The sequence below is a fragment of the Gymnoscopelus microlampas genome, assembly GCF_963454915.1.
Source record: "Gymnoscopelus microlampas genome assembly, chromosome: 6".
NCBI lineage: Eukaryota > Metazoa > Chordata > Actinopteri > Myctophiformes > Myctophidae > Gymnoscopelus > Gymnoscopelus microlampas.
In genome coordinates, this window is record NC_139943.1 from 15214943 (window position 1) to 15231808 (window position 16866).

Here is a 16866-nt window from a genome sequence, read left to right on the forward strand (position 1 = left end):
TTTTTAATAAATATTTCGTACAAAAGAAATTCTATACTGTGGCGCGTGTGTGCATGTGCGCGTGTGTGTGTGCGAGAGAGAGAGAGAGAGAGAGAGAGTGAGTGTGAGAAAGAGTGTGGGGAAGACTGAGAGAAGAAGGTAAAACATCCGCACACTGGCTTAAAGCTCCCAAAACCTATTTTATTTAATGGCGCAACGTTTCGACTTTACACAGTAGGTCTTTTTGCCTGATGAAGACCTCGAAACTTTGTGTCATTAAATAAAATACGCTTTGGGAGCTTTTATCCAGTCCAGTGTGCGGATGTTTTACCTTCTTCTCCTTGATTCTTGCCTTGATGTCCAGCACCTGGCCTAAATACAGGGACAAGATGTGCACACAATATCCTCTGTGAAAGACTGAGAGAGCAACACACATACAGGACAAGGTAATGAGAGTGAGTGTGTATGCCAGAGAAGAAGCTCACCTGTATCCCTTTAAATGTGAACACAAGTGGATGTTATAATAATAATAATACCTGGGATTTATATAGTGCTTTTCTAAAGACTCAAATACGCTTTACATGTGCGTGTGGGGGCCAGGGGAGAGGAGAGAAAAAAAGAGAACAACTTTATTAGGAAAAAACTCAGTTATGGGTCAGAGTTTAACAGCAGGGTTTTAATGGAGGTCTCCTAATCTACTGGTTGTCTCCATGGTGTTACTTCAGCTATTCATTAAAAACCAGATGAACAAATAGATACTCTCCCATCCTTCCAATCTTGTAAACTACTCCATTTATTACAGTTTGATGGATCATATGGATGTGGTTATAGAATTTGCTACTGTAGCCTGCACTAGAGGGCATCATTCATCAATTCATGTCTTGAGGAGTGAGTAGCAAAAGAGGAATTTTCCATCCTCTCTTCTCTTATTCTTCTCATTATTTATTAATAACACACATGCATGCATACACGTGTCTCACACTCACACTCACACACAGGCTCACACACACACACACACACACACGCACACGCACACTCACACTCACACATACACACACACACACACGTATACACACAGCCAGCCAGACAGACATGTGTGATGAGTTAATACTGGTTCCAATCCACACCAGATATAATGTTATAAATAATATTAGTAATAACTCAGGAAACTCTGCTTCTCCTCAAATAGTCCAGTCTGACAGATAAAGGACTTCAGTCAGACATATTGGAACAGAATCAAAGATCATATCACCATTATTGATCTACGTTATGGATGCTTCTAACGTCATGAATCAAATTGTCGTACACAAGAATAACAATAATAATACTAAATTTGACTTTATTCACTGCATTTCCAGATTACATTACTGTGGTACAAAGTATCTATTTTAATAAACAATTCAAAATGTATTAATTAGCAGGACAGAAATAAACTATATAACAATCAGAACGATGAATGAAAATGATAGAAAAACTGTAAATACAGGCAACTTGTATTACTGTTTATAAGAAGCAGGAAAAAGTTACAAAAGTAACAATTCATTTTACGTTCAGTTTATTTTATATTGTATGAATGTATTTTAGTATGAATATATTTGTTATATATGTTCTTATTTTTTAAATTTTGTGTGTGTGTGTTCTGTCAATCTGGCCATAGAACTTGACATATGCATATTGTAAATAACTATGAATGAAAATGTCTTCACTTGACCATGACACTGTTTGTCCAGCATCACTACTGAATATAGGCCAGCTGTTCTGTCTCGGAATAAATTGACTTCCTGTTTGGTCGTCTACAACTTTCAATAAAACTAAATTTAGTCTGTTAGTGAATATTAGTGAGTGGGTTTATATGAGATCAGAGCTGTTAAACTGTTGTTAAACTAGTCTGTTTTTATTGATTTCAAACCACAGACAAACTGTCTGTCAAACAGCTCTCCTCCTCTCCTCTCCTCCTCCCTCCTCTCCTCCCAAACGACTGCCATACAGTTTATTCATCACAGTATATTGATGGGGTGTTTGTGTGCATGTATGTGTGGGCGTGCGTCTGTCGGCGTGCGTCTGTGTATATAGGTGTGTATATATATGTGTGTGTGTGTGTGGCTCCACATCTGTTGTGGATTTCCCTGTCAGACTGCCTTGTGATGTCACGGAAAGTGGTGAATATCCTGGGAGTTGACCAATCACCGAAGCAGCAGTGACATTAAAGGTCCTCGACGCACGCACGCACGCACACACACACACACACACACACACACACACACACACACACACTCACACTCACACTCACACTCACACTCACACTCACACTCACACTCACACTCACACTCACACACACACACACACCAGGTCCTGTTCAGAGAGACTCATTAAAGATTGTATACGACCTTCATCTGGTCGCTACTGACTGGGCTGGCTTTAAAAAGTTTGTGTGTGTGTGTGTGTGTGTGTGTGTGTGTGTGTTTCTGTCTCCTCCCTCCCTCTCTCCTCTCTCTCTCTCTCTCCTCATGTCCAACACAAGCTGAGGAGTGCTCTCAGGCAACACTTGCAGGGCTTACAGAGGAGAACAGCCCACTGACTGACAGACAGGCAGACAGACAGACACACACAGGGAAGCAGACATACAGATGGATTATTCACACATTCTACTACTGTGGACCTGGGGTTTATTACCAGGTAAGAGAGAGAGAGAGAGAGAGAGAGAGAGAATGTAAGAGTGTGTTAAGTGAGTGACTTTGACAGGTGGAGAGAGTGAATCAGCGAGTTCTTGCAGTGTGTGACAGAGTTACAGTGTGTCTATGGAGGACTATTAGGATGTGTTGTTCGTCACACATAATGATAAGAATATTTTTTATTTGTAACGCACTTTATATTTGACACAAATCTCAAAGTGCTACATTGCATGAAAGTCAAGAAAAATGTTTAAAAATATAATTTGTTTTTTTTAATAATAAAAACAATGAAATTAATACAATTCTGATCAATGGTCAGAGACCCCTCTCCCCAACTATACACAGCTAAGAAAAAGTTAAAGTTTAATTCATGACACAAATGGTTAATGGGATGAGAGATCATCTACAGGTTGAATGAAGTTATTATAGAGGAGTGGTTGGATGCTGTTGATGATGATTATCAGAAGGGAGATTTTTGTATTGATACACACACACACACACACACACACACACACACACACACACACACACACACACACACACACACACACACACACACACACACACACACACAGAGAGAGAGAGAGAAAGGACAACACTGTGCTTCACATTCATATAGTTATACGCACACTTACACCCGGGAAGCTCTCCAGGGCAACCACATTCTAATGCTGTTAGCCACTGGGAGCTGCCCAGTACAACCACAGCCTTCTACTTTTGGCCATTGAGCAGCTCCACATTAACCACTTTCAACCTGGCGTGTTTTGGGTATATCATTATAGGTGACATTTTTCACACATTTATTTCAAAACATTTTCAAAAATACCGTAGTCGAAATAGCAGATCAACTTGTCACAACGCAACACGTGGTGAGCTATTTTCTTTCTTCTTATTTGTTTTTGTTGCCATCTCATAATAGAGGGGCTGCAGCCAGAGGCTATGGCTATTTGGGGGTCCTCAGCATGGGAATGTTAGGAAACCCCTGCTTTAGTGCCATCCTTATACTGTAGGTGAAAATGTCCAATCTGCACACAAGGTATCATCTACTCCATAGCGCCACTCCTTGGCATGAATTTTAGACTCTTGGTTTGTTTCAGGGCATTGTACTGTATAGTATATGGTATATATACCTGTAACCTGTGTATAAAACATAGAGTACTGCATTGCGGTTGTGTACCTCCGCCAACCAGTTGCCGTTTCCATCAGCGTCTGTCCAGACTCATATAGTATTAGTAGTGAATGAAGACTTTTTTTTTTTAATATTATTTTTTTTAAAGGCTTTTATGCCTTTATTGATAGGATAGTAGTCTGACTGGAAATGGGGAGAGAGATGGGGAGTGCAGCAAAGGCTGTGGGGATCGGGACTTAAACCCGCGACATGCTGTCAGGCTACTTTGGAGGCTAGGTGCCTGGACCGCTACGCCAGCAGTCTAGGCCATGAATGAAGACTTAGAAGGAATTTGATTAATGCAATTTTTCTTCGGTCAGAATGACCTTGACCTTTGACCACCTAATTAGTTCATCCTTGAGTCCAACTGGACCTTTGTACCAAATTTCATGAAATTCCCTCAAGGTGTTCCTGAGATATCGCGTTAGGAAGGTCAGTGTGGACTAGGTACTCAGAAGCACATCGTCCTAACAAACACGAGGGTGATATTTGTCTGCAAATGCACACATTGTCCTACGGGCTGGGGGTGCACTGCACCTGTCAGCAGGGAATGTTGAACGGGAGGAGTAGGACGGAGGCGCTACGTCCTCCCAGTGGGAGTCCTCGCTGGCAGGTGAGCCAGTAGGGGGAGGAATTAATTGACATGAAAAAAGGGGCTACAAATAATTGGCTATTCTAAATTCTTAGAAAAAATAAAGGGACAATTTGAAAACACCTCCGGCCACAGCTGTTCGCCGTCAGAGGCATAATAAAACATACGTGTGCTAAAATACATAGAGGCATAAGAAGGAATTGAGGTGAAAATAGATGATCTACAAGCTCACAACGCCTCGCAACGAGCTTGTAGATATGCTATTTTCACAATATTTATCTGTGGAGTCAAACAAAATGTAATGCCTCAACTCCTACAATTCCAAGCGCTTGTCAGGGTGGGGGGTGTCCAGTTCAAATATTATTACTTTGGGGGGTCACAGCCTGAAAAGGTTGAGAACCACTGCCCTAAGAGATAAGATCACACCCCCTCCTGGTCTAATCTTGACCCATGGAGACTCACAGTGACCTCTTCAGACCAGCATCCCTCTGGTCTGTCAGACAGACAGGAAACACTTGTGTTATTCTGTGTGTGCTTGTCTTCATGCATGGTTTCAAGCGCCTGCCTGTGTGTGTTTGTCCAACTGCATCCCCTCTCGGTGCCAGAGCCCTCTGTGTGTGTGTGTGTGTGTGTGTGTGTGTGTGTGTGTGTGTGTGTGTGTGTGTGTGTGTGTGTGTGTGTACTGGCTGTTTTATGGTAAAAAGAAAGATCGTTTCGGGTTAGGCTTACAATTAGGAAAAGATTTAGGTTGGTGTTAAGGTTAGGATTAGGCATTTAGGGTTAAAAATGGCCTCAAATTGTCCTCACAAGTCGTAATACAAATGTTTGTGTGTGTGTGTGTGTGTGTGTGTGTGTGTGTGTGTGTGTGTGTGTGTGTGTGTGTGTGTGTGTGTGTGTGTGTGTGTGTGTGTGTGTGTGTGTGTGTGTGTGTGTGCGTGCGTGCGTGCGTGCGTGCGTGCGCGCGCGCGCGCGCGTGTGTGTGCGCGCGCGTGTGTGAGACAGCTCAGTGTACACGTGTTGCTGTACTTCAGTCTCCTCAATGTTCTTCTCCTGTTGCTTCATGAAATCTTTTCCTCTTTTGATCATTGTCTTTCATTTAGTCACAGAAACCTTAGGAATTCCAGCATTTGTGAGTTCAACTCTCAACAAGAATGCAATCTAAACAAGCTAACAATAAGCTATATCATTTAGTTCATGGAGAAAAATGACAGAAAATGTCAGTCCTCCCCAGATGGGAGGTTCAAACACATTTCGGCTCCACAGCTTCGCCAGGCTTTCTGGTAAAGAGGAAACATTTCCCCATGAACGCAGTGTAGGTTTATTTAAATCATTTTAAATCTGTTTAAATCACTTTAAATTGGGTTTGATGCAAAGGCCAGTGATGGTAGGCGATTTCCGATTCGTCCTTGGGGAACCGGAGAGAGGTTAGCTCAAAGAATGGAAGAGAATGAGAGGGGTTGAGAGAATTTCAGAGAAAGAGAGAGAGAGGGGGGGGGGAGTGAGGGAAATAGAGAGAGAGAAGAGAGGGGATCGAACAGAGAGACAGATTGGGGAGTGTGTGTGCTGCAGTGGTGTAAAGTAACAAAGTACATTTTCTGAAGTACTGTACTTAAGTACATTTTTGAGGTATTTTTTTTTTTTACTTTACTGGAGTATTTCCAAGTCAAATATTGTACTTTTACTCCACTACAATTGTTTGAAAACTTAAGTTACTAGTTACTTTGTAGATTTTGATTATTATTACAAAACATACACTAACCACTATATACATTTCGTCCATTTGAAAATAGCCGATCTACAAGCTTGTAATCTACTATTTTCAAACGATTTGTGTACATTTGAAAACTTGTGAAATGAGACATTCTGCACAATGAGTACTTTCTACTTTTGGTACTTTGAGTTCATTTTTATACCAATGCTTTTGTAATTTTACTAAAGTAAATTTTGAATGCTGGTACTTTTACTTGTAACAGATTTCTGCATTGCAAGTAAAATAATTGAGTACTTTTTCCACAACTGAGGGAAAGGGAGAGAGAGAAGAGAGGGGGTCGAACAGAGAGACAGAGAGGGGACTGTGTGTGCTGTGTACATTGCTGTCAAGAAAGACACGAGAATATGATTATGAGGATGATAGGATGTGTTTGTTGGAACCATGTGTGTGTAATGTAATGTGTTTGATGTGTGTGTAATTGTGTTCAGGCCCTCGCCTGGCTTTTAGCCTGATAGTTACACTCCAACACATACAGTATGTCATGATGAATGCTGTTGTTTGATAGATGCAGTACACGTGTCACAGAGATTAACCACATTAACAGTTTTCATTCATTAAAGTTTTTCCTTTTTTTTATTTGATTTCATTAATTAAAGTTTTTCAAAAATCTTTAACTGTTTTCAAAGATTTTCGACTTAAAAAAATAAAAATAAAAAATAGCCAATCAACATGATTGGCTACAACATGTTGTAAACCTAAACTCACAACGGGTCGCAAAGCAACCCGTTGTGAGCTTGTAGATCGGCTATTTTCAAATTGCCAAAGAATATATATATATACTGTAGGTCTGAAGTGGTTTTGTAATAATAATAAAAATCTACAAAGTATATAGTAAATAATTATAGTTGAGTAAAAGTACAATATTGTCCTCTGAGTTGTAGTGGAGTAGAAGTAAAATTAGTGAAAATTGGAAATACTCCAGTGAAGTAAAAAATACCTCAAAATTGTACTTAAGTACAGTACTTGAGTAAATGTACTTAGTTACTTTCCACCACTGCGCTAAACCATCTCTACCCCAGAAGGACATAGATAACATAAAATGCATGTCTACTTATATTTCAGGAAGTTCAAACTAAAGAGACCACTACCAGTGCTGCTGTCAAATGAAAAACAGATCCCAGAATGAACCTTTTTTTCCCCCCAGAGGGGTTGTCTTTGTGTCTCTGGAGGGCTTAATTAAGTACAGGTGAACCCCTTACTGATTGGCTGCCCCCATCTCTCTTGACTGAGTCTCTCTGTCTCTCTCTCTCTCTCTCTCTCTCTCTCTCTCTCTCTCTCTCTCTCTCTCTCTCTCTCCACGTCCGTCCGTCCGTCCGTCCGTCCGTCCGTCTGTTAACCACTTAAACCCTTAACCGGGGTCCTCCAGAGGTCTGCACCCTCCTCTACACCAAATGTCTTCATCGCAGCGCATTGAGAGGTTGTAGATCTGCCTTTTTCGCTGAATGTACGCCTATTTTTCTCTGAATGTTCGTCTAGAGACATACCCAGAATATGCACGCATGTTAGGGTTCGTGTGGCTAAAGACACAGGTGCTTTGGGGATGTCTATTTTTCTGGGCAGGCACAAACATAATTATGACCAGAATCCTTTACTTCTGCTTTCTCATTATCTTTACTGCCCTTGTTATCTCTATCCTTCTTTCCATTCATCTGTCTAACTATATATATCCATGTATCTCTCTATCTATATCCTGTCTATCCATGTATCTCTCTATCTGTCTGTCTCTCTGCTGGGAAACCATAGCTGTCTGTCTGGCAGAAAGCCTCTGGAAGTCAAGTCGACCTGTCTCTCTGTCGACTGCAGGAATCAACATCTGGAAAATCAGTTAATTCCCCAAACAGAAGGTTAGAGGCAGGAGAGAGAGTGAGAGAGCATACCGTATCAGAAACTGGTCAAATATTACCTCTCCTCTCCTCTTCTCTTCTCTCCTCTGCTCAGACAGAAACAAATTCCTGCCGTCTTTCAGTAAACAAACAGACTCTCGGACCTCCAACAGAAAAGAACCTCTGTCTTTGTCTCTGGTGTCTTGACATTTTGATGGATGTTTTTTTTCCTTTGTGGACACACAGTCCGACTGTTAGTTTTTCTGATGTAAAGGATGAAAAGATGAATGGATGGATGGACAGACAGTCAGACTTAGTGTCTAGGACACATCACACATGCATGTTTTTGTTTTTATGGGGTTCAAAACTGTGTCCTTTTGATATTGATTGATTGATTGAATACTTTAATAGAAGTTTGCAGAAAAAAGCACATGAAAGTACAGTTCAATACAAGGTCAGCTAACAGGAATAGAAAAAAAACAAGAAAGCCATTGGCTTGTTTCCATTGGGGTCCTTTGTACTCAATTCATAGTGACATAAATGATAGACAGATATACACTACTATGCAGAACATAATATAAGCAATTTAAAAAATATGAAAAACAAAATATGTACTGTAAACAGTTCGAGGGGGGGGGCTCGGTTATGACTACTAGACCATACCCGTCGGCGCAGCGCATCCGTGGGGGGATATGTGCACATGATCTGGCAACCCGGGAGGCAGTTCGTCCCATAGCTGGGCAGGCCTGTAACCATGGCGACAGTGTTTGACAGAAAAACGCTAATAAGAAGCTGAGATTTGATGAAATTGAAAAACGGGCTTCACAGTTGCGTTCAGATGGTAATGGTCAATGGCTGTGTGCAAAATCAGAGCAATTGGTCCAGCCAGTGAGGAGAACCGGGTGTCTTCACTCACGTACTCACCACCACTACAGATTACAGCCACCTGAAGGTACTGAAGGAAGGACACGTCTGCATGTCATGTCATCCCCTGAACCATGCAGAAGGCCTATAGCCAAGTCCTGCTGTTGTTGTTGGGCACTGAGCCTTGGGCCTCAGTAGAAGATCTGAGGTCTACCAGATAGGTCTATAAGCCAGATAACCAGGGTTCCCATGGTCATGAAATTCCTGGAAATATTTTGAAATTAGAAAAACTGTTTTCCAGGCCCTGGAAAAGGTTTGGAATTAATCAAATGTTTTGGAAAATGTTTGGCTATCGTCTCTGTCGGTCGGAACCCTCATATGTCCAAAACTGTTACTTTTCAGGAGTCAAATTCTAAAATGGCAAAAGTAGCAGATCTACAAGCTCAAAACGCGCCGCTTCGCGCCACGTTTTGAGCTTGTAGATCTGCTACTTTTGATGCTTTTGTGTGACACTGTATCATTTACAAAAAAACACAAAAAGTTAAACTACGGAGATAAGAGGTTTCTGCCCGACAGCAACGAAATACATTGTTTTTGTCTGACATTACTTGAAAGATTGGTAAATTGTGGTAACATGCAGTGCTACTTGATACGTTAGCTTGTAGATCTGTTCTTTTTGTCACGTGACACCTTCGCTCGAGTCTGTCTTGGGGCATTGATGGCACACTGGTTTAAGAGTCTCATTATTGCACTGTATGATTTCTATAATCCTGGAAATGGGGTAAAATACTTTGGAAAAGTTATGGAAAAGTTTTGAAAATTCATTGTTAAAAATGATTTACGATTCTGTGCCTATCGGTACATAACTCGGACGGCACTGAGTCGGCTCAAGCGAACTTCGCAACATTCGGCACGGCAACTCGCTCGCTTTAGCTCGCTCGGTGGTGCCTCTCGGGCGTGCCTCCGTCGCGGTCCAAAACTATACTTTATAGTCAAAAGAAATTTGCCCGGGGTTGTCTGAAAATGAGTGACGACAATGGGATCCAATCACGGGGGGTTAGGGTCGGCAGTCCTACAGTGCGCTCAGCGAGGCATGCCACCAGACCAGTTAAAAAAATTGGGGTTTGGGCTGTATTAGAATGTGACAACGCCCCCACCTTCCCCTCTGGGGGCGGAGTCCTTGTTTTCTCGTTTTTGCATTCAGCCAATCGCAAGGCAGGCAGGGCGGGGCTTGGTAGAATCTGCTTACCATTAAATAATACGCGGTTCTGCCAGGGTCTATAGGGCATAGCAGTGGCAGCCATTTTATGGTGCCACATATAGAAAACCTGTTCATTTTCCCCATAGAGATTTCCGAAAATATTTATCTGAATTATTTTAAGCCTGGAACCAAGCCATCCAGGCTCCTGGTGAATCATGTCCATAAAACCAGGGGCCAGTGGTGTGCCAGGGTCTATAAGCTAGGGGCCTCAGTAGTAGTCTTGTGGTGTGCCAGGGTCTATAAGCTAGGGGCCTCAGTAGGAGCCCTGTGGTGTGCCAGGGTCTATAAGCTAGGGGCCTCAGTAGGAGCCCTGTGGTGTGCCAGGGTCTATAAGGTAGGGATGTCAGTAGGAGCCCTGTGGTGTGCCAGGGTCTATAATAAGCTAGGGGCCTCAGTAGGAGCCCTGTGGTGTGCCAGGGTCTATAAGCTACGGGCCTCAGTAGGAGCCCTGTGGTGTGCCAGGGTCTATAAGCTACGGGCCTCAGTAGGAGCCCTGTGGTGTGCCAGGGTCTATAAGCTACGGGCCTCAGTAGGAGCCCTGTGGTGTGCCAGGGTCTATAAGCTAGGGGCCTCAGTAGTAGCCCTGTGGTGTTCCAGCGTTTATAAGCCTTCTGGATTTACAGAGCTCACTTCTGGACAGCATTTTTTCTGGATCCCTGATAGACTCTCTGCATCTGATTAAATATGATTACTTTAAAAGATGTTTTTTTTTCTCTCTCTCTCTCTGTCTCTTTCTCTCCCTCCCTGACTCTATCTTCCTCTTCCCTTTCATTCTGTCTTCTACCGCTTTCTTTCTGTTGCTCTGCCCCTTCCTTGGCTTTCAATTCTGTTCAATTTAATCGATTTAATTATTTTTCCCTCTCTGTCCTTTTCTTGCCTCTTCTCCGTCTCTGACTATCTTTACAATAATAAAGAAAACAATACGAATTCATCAAGAAATGATTCAAGAGGAGCGGACTGCCCACAAAACTGACTGTCTGGACTAGACACAAGGGTGTAGAGAGGACACAGGACACAGGGAGAGACAGGACCTGATCTGTACTGTCCTGTCCTGTCTAGGCCTGTCACAATTATTACATAATCGTCTAATCGTAATTATGTGAGATTATCGCACTTACTTTTGCATAATCGTGTCCATGTTGAAAAATAGCAGAAATAGCAGATCTACAGCTTACAGATCAGCTATTTCAGCTATTTTTACAAAATTTAGAATTATTAAATATGTCTGTTCTGTTCTGTTCTGTTTTAAAAAAAAAGAAGACATTTGTGAAGATTCTGTAGTAAGAGAGTAATTATTTCCCATAGATCACCGTTTCCTGTTTCCTGTCAGGGAAAATGAAACAGGAAAAGAGACGTGATGTCATCATCTTGATATTCTGATGGTTTCCATTTCTATCAGACTCTTGGCACCAGTAGAAAGTCTCCCAGTCAGCCAATGACCTTCTATCTGATAATAATTATAACAGTTTAAACTGGGCCCAGATGACAGACAGGCAGACAACACTTGAAAATTGCCTCATTTCACTGTTTTTTCACTAGTGTTGCAGCTTCTAGATCTCGCACGCGATGCAGTGCAGCGCGTTGTGAGCTTGTCGATCTGCTATTTTCAGCGATAGCTTTCCCCACGATATAGATGCTTGGGTTTAAGTGGTTAAGTCTGTTTGTTAACATGGAGAAAACAACACAATAACAGTGCATAAGACTTTATTGTAAACATACTGATTAACTAATGTGATTACTCATGTGTTGTTACCCATTTAGAGCCCCGTCGTGTGCCAGGGTCTATATTCAGTGTCTGTTATTCAGATGTATGTTACAGATGCCATTAGTATTACTTAGATAGATTTATATTATTTGCGTGTCCACAGATGAATATTACTTATATTATTGAGACAATACTGTATGTTATTTAGATAGATGCTAGTTTTGTTTTATACTTGTTATCCTAGTTACATTGTATCTTTTACTTTTTCATTGCACTGTATTTTTTGTTTGTTGACTAGAGCTAATTCCAATTACTCCGATCTTGCACTTTTTAGGTAAATTCCTGAATTCTTCTAATTGTAATTCACAAGATACCAATCTTGTCTGTATCGTCGTGTTGTTGGGCCTTTATAAGATGATGTTGTTCTTAGACTTTGTTATTGTCTCCGCCAGGCCGAAAGGCATGGCCGAGACTTTGTTTTGCACCCTGTCTGTTTGTCAATTTTTTGACAGTTCTCCTACTGATTTTTGGCCATTAAACATCACGTAAATCGGTGCACAGTATCTCTAGTAATTAAACGAAACAGGTCTTTCAGCTTTATCATATTCCATCCTGATTGGCCAGAGGGTTCCGTCTGATTTTTCATATTCCATCCTGATTGGTGAATTCCGCACATTGCTGGCCCACAATAACCTACCTGACCTGGCGGAGACCTGTGCTCCGAGGAGCACTTTTTCTAGTTGTATACTGAATTAATAGAGAATAGAGAGAGAATAACAGTGGTGGGAAACTACTATTGATGCCAATGAGTGAGCTACTTTACTTTAAACCTGGCATCCCAATTGTGGGTATGTCATTATAGGCAAAAATGCATGTCATTTTCCAATAACTCACAAAATAGTGAATATAGCAGATCTACAAGGAACCATTTCAGCTGGTGCCATCCTTAAACTGTTAGTAATGTGTAAACTCTGTCTTAAATTAGAAGTTATGATCAAACTAGGCTACATTTGAACTTTAAGCACAGCTGGTGCAACCTAGTGCTGAGGTGGGCCAGGGTTTACATTATAAGCCTAGGGCGTCAGTAGGAGCCCATGAGTTGTGCCAGGGTCTAAATGTTCAATTATTTTTCCAAATCTTCCAAAATACTATATAGCAGATCTAGAAGCTGTAGATCGGCTGTTTTCGCTATTTGTCGTACAACAAAGTATTATAGGGCTTAGTTGGTTAAAGCTCTTACCTTTACCAGTATTCCTAAACTAACGGTGCCGCCACACTCAGATGAAATGTGAACATGGATTTATGTCTCACAGAGAAATGTGGACACACTTTATTTGTCTCAATCCCAATGGCCAAAGATCTATCACTTCACCACTTGCTGTGTGTACAGCATGTGAGACCCCAATGGAAACAAGACCGCAAGGACTTTTTTGGATGGACCTTTTAGACAGACAAAGTATTGTAAATATAATTGTGCTGTTTACATTTTTTGCCTAATAAAATATTCAGTCAATCAATCAAAAAAGAGGATTGTATGATTCAAAGACTTGTCACTGTCATGTTGATCTGTGTGTGTTGTCTGTGTGTATTGATCTTTGTGTGTTTGTCTGTGTGTGTCACAGGTCTTCATCTGTGTTTCAACTTTGACACCAAGAACCCCAAGCTAATTCTGGGCTCCAAGGATGCCCAGTTTGGTTACACAATCCAACAGCACCAAGTGGGAGGACGACAATGGTAACGCACACGCACACATGCACACGCGCACGCGCACACGCACACGCACACGCACACGCACACACACACACACACACACACACACACACACACACACACACACACACACACACACACACACACACACACACTGTTTGGCCTGTGCACTGCAGAGAAAGATTAGCTGAGAATACAGTCTCAAGGCAAAAGTTGAGTGCATGTTCTAAATCCTCTGGCTGGAGTAAATGATTCCTTACAGACAGACATGGACACATTATGTTTTGTCCACTTTGTTGTTGTACAAGTTCTCCCTTCCTGTCCCATTCCGTCCTCCACTCCTTCCTCTCTTGTGTGTGTGGGGAGGAGACTGTAGCCAATCAGAAGGACACGACACATACAGACTTGATGGACGTTGTTGTCATGGCAGTGATGGCTGTAACAGCAACTTCACTCACTAGCAAGGTATATGAAAATAAGTCTGGAAAGAAAGACATTTCAGCAACACTTGCAGTACTATAGACTTTTTTTTTGACCAGTGGCCTTAATCAGGGTAATCAAGAAAATTGTTATCAGAATATGATTAAAGGCAGCTGTCGGTCAGACATCTACACCTGGAAACCGTTGGCTAGATGGAAATCTGTTTTTCCACAGCAACCGTGAAAGACTTAATTCTTTCTTTGATCTGGAGAAAAATATGTGTTGGTAACCATTACATTGCGCAAATGTCCCAGTGCTTGATTTCTGTAACCTTTAGTTTCAGTGTGTGTTGACCTAAACACACTCATGAGTGCATGGATAAGTGTTGTTGTTGAAGAGAAACAGTGCTCTGAGTGCTGTGGGAAGAAAGCATGAATGGAATTGAACTGGGAATTGAATGAGCGGCTGTGTGTTCTGCATGAGCGCTGTGCAGTACATGCTGCTAGAACACAGTGCTTCAAGCTGCTTCTGATTGGTCAAACTGTGCTGTACAGACCTCCTCTATAATTACTGTACATGTCTGCTGCCTGTATCAACTGTAAACACTTCATCCCTCCTCTTAAACTCCCCATTCAAACAACACATCACTTCTGCTAGGTGTGAGGATGTCTTTACCAGATGAGCGCTGGTTCTCGATGTGGAGTATATATGGGGACCATTAAGGGGCTTCCAGGAGTCCCCAGATGCCCATGATTGATAGTTAGGAACCAAATGGACCCTACATGTGTTTAGCTCTGGTCCCAGGGATGAACATCGTATTAAATGAGGGTCCGTCCGTGGCCTAATGCATATCAAACTGGGGGGTCCTTGAAATTAAAAAGGGTGAGAAACACTGCTGTAGAGAGAGGGTGGATGGTACAGTAGGTACACAACACAAGCTAGGAGTCCCATTCAAATCCACAGTATGAATTGTTCTGTGTCTTGTCTGAAACACTCTCAGATGTGTCTTCTTTTTTTTCTCCCCAATTCAGTCGTTATGCCAATTAATTTCTTCCCACACACATTTGTGTGTTGTCACTGCTGTTGTATCCTACTGACTCACCAGTGAGGAGCCCCCACCAGGAGGACGCAGAGCCTCCGCCTTACTCCTCCCGCCCAACACTCCCCGCTGACAGGTGCCGCCCCAGCCCGTAGGAGTACGTGCAGTGACAAATATCACCCTCCCCGCAACACAGGTTTTTTATAGACGCTCGACAAAGCCGGATGCACTGAGGTGGATTCGAACCCCCAGCCTCCATGGTGGGCCGGTACTATTACCACTTCTCAGATGTGAGTCTTTAGCGGTTTGGCTGCTGTCGGATAATGAAGGACTTTAAATCAACACCAACCACCTACTAGTGGCTACTGGAACATTTGGGTTACGGACGGTTGATAGGCTAGTTTGTCCTACCACTTTGACTGGTAACCAAACATCATTTACAGGTCTTCGTCTAATTTACTGTACAAATCCACCAGCCACATGGACAATAAATCACACATAATTTGGTGTTTTTCTGTTCTCAAATTCTAGTTTAGCTGGTTATTAAGTTTTTGGTGAAGTTTGTGGAGCTGCTGGTTATCATATAGATGCCAGCAGACAACAACACATCCTTGTCTCCTGCCCTGGGAAAGAGACAGCGAAAGAACTGGAGGAGACTTTATTGCTGTTGTCTTCTCGAAGGTGTTCCAATGAATCATGGCCAGATGATGGAAGACCTCAGGACAGCTGTCCTCTGGTGACCCGGCACTTGGCGCGGTTGACAGAGGTTCCATTACCATACGACCGTGGGATGTGGAGCATTAACACAGCTTGACTGTATTAAACTCCTCTGTCCACTAAATTACAGTTTGATAATCTGTGTCTGATGTATATCTGATGCTCCTCAGGGTTTGTGACAGACTCCCTGTCAGCTCTGTACAGCTACGCCAGTAATGGAATCTACGGTTCTATAAACTGTACGACGCACGCACGCACACGCACGCACGCACACGCACACGCACACGCACACACACACACACACACACACACACACACACACACACACACACACACACACACACACACACACACACACACACACACACACACACACACACACACACCTACATACTGTACTACACATTGTTATGATACTATACATTTTACGCTTGCTTCTTGGCTGCAGTGGGTCTCTGGTGGAACATCTCATCTCTCAACTTCATGTCCATGTGGCTGGTTTCCATGGTGATAACTTCTGAGAAGACACCGAAATCATTTGATAAATAGAGAGCACGGTAATGCCAGGGTTGAGGGTTTCATTCCTCGTAAATATAGGCATTAACACGGCCAGGGCCATGATCTCATGTTGTGTGATTTCACCCCGCCTCACCTGGTTGCTCCCATGGGACTTTAAAGACAGATAAATGATAGCAGATATACGGCCAGTCGGCCACTAGTCATATGTGGTCTAATATATGAGCTCTCTGTCATTCTCTCTCCTCAGTAAAACTCTGTGGTTGCGGACGCCAGGTGAGATTTCCCAACATTCCTTTCCCCCTTTTTTTTTACTCTCTTTGACCTGGAAGTCTCTCAGCCGTGATGGGGTGTTTGGGCTCTTCCAGGATTGCCTAATCCATTGGCCTTTGAAGTAGCAGGTAAATAAGTGGAAAATATGTCGTTTTGTCTGGCGACCTGTTCTGCTGCATCCTCAGGCTCACTGATGATCTGGAAACTATGTGATGTGGTCTGTTATGCTGCTGCCTCCCTCTGAGAGGAGGAGGGGAAGCAGAGCAAAACAAAGCGTGCGGCGCTCCAGGTTCGAGCGTGTTTTCCTCTGTTGTTGTTGTCGTCTGGTGGGCTTGATCATTCCAGGGATGCGGGAA

General features: G+C 42.5%; 1 protein-coding gene across 1 annotated transcript in view; it reads left to right on the forward strand.

Moving 5' to 3' along the window:
- Nucleotides 1–2561: 2561 nt before the first annotated feature.
- LOC311046681 (integrin alpha-11-like) overlaps nucleotides 2562–16866 on the forward strand; it is a 52494-nt gene continuing 38189 nt past the window's right edge. The window contains exons 1-2 of the mRNA XM_084059174.1: nucleotides 2562–2655; nucleotides 13458–13569. Coding sequence (XP_083915300.1) covers nucleotides 2607–2655; nucleotides 13458–13569 — 161 coding nt within the window. The 5' untranslated portion in view covers nucleotides 2562–2606. The remainder of the gene's footprint in view (nucleotides 2656–13457; nucleotides 13570–16866) is intronic.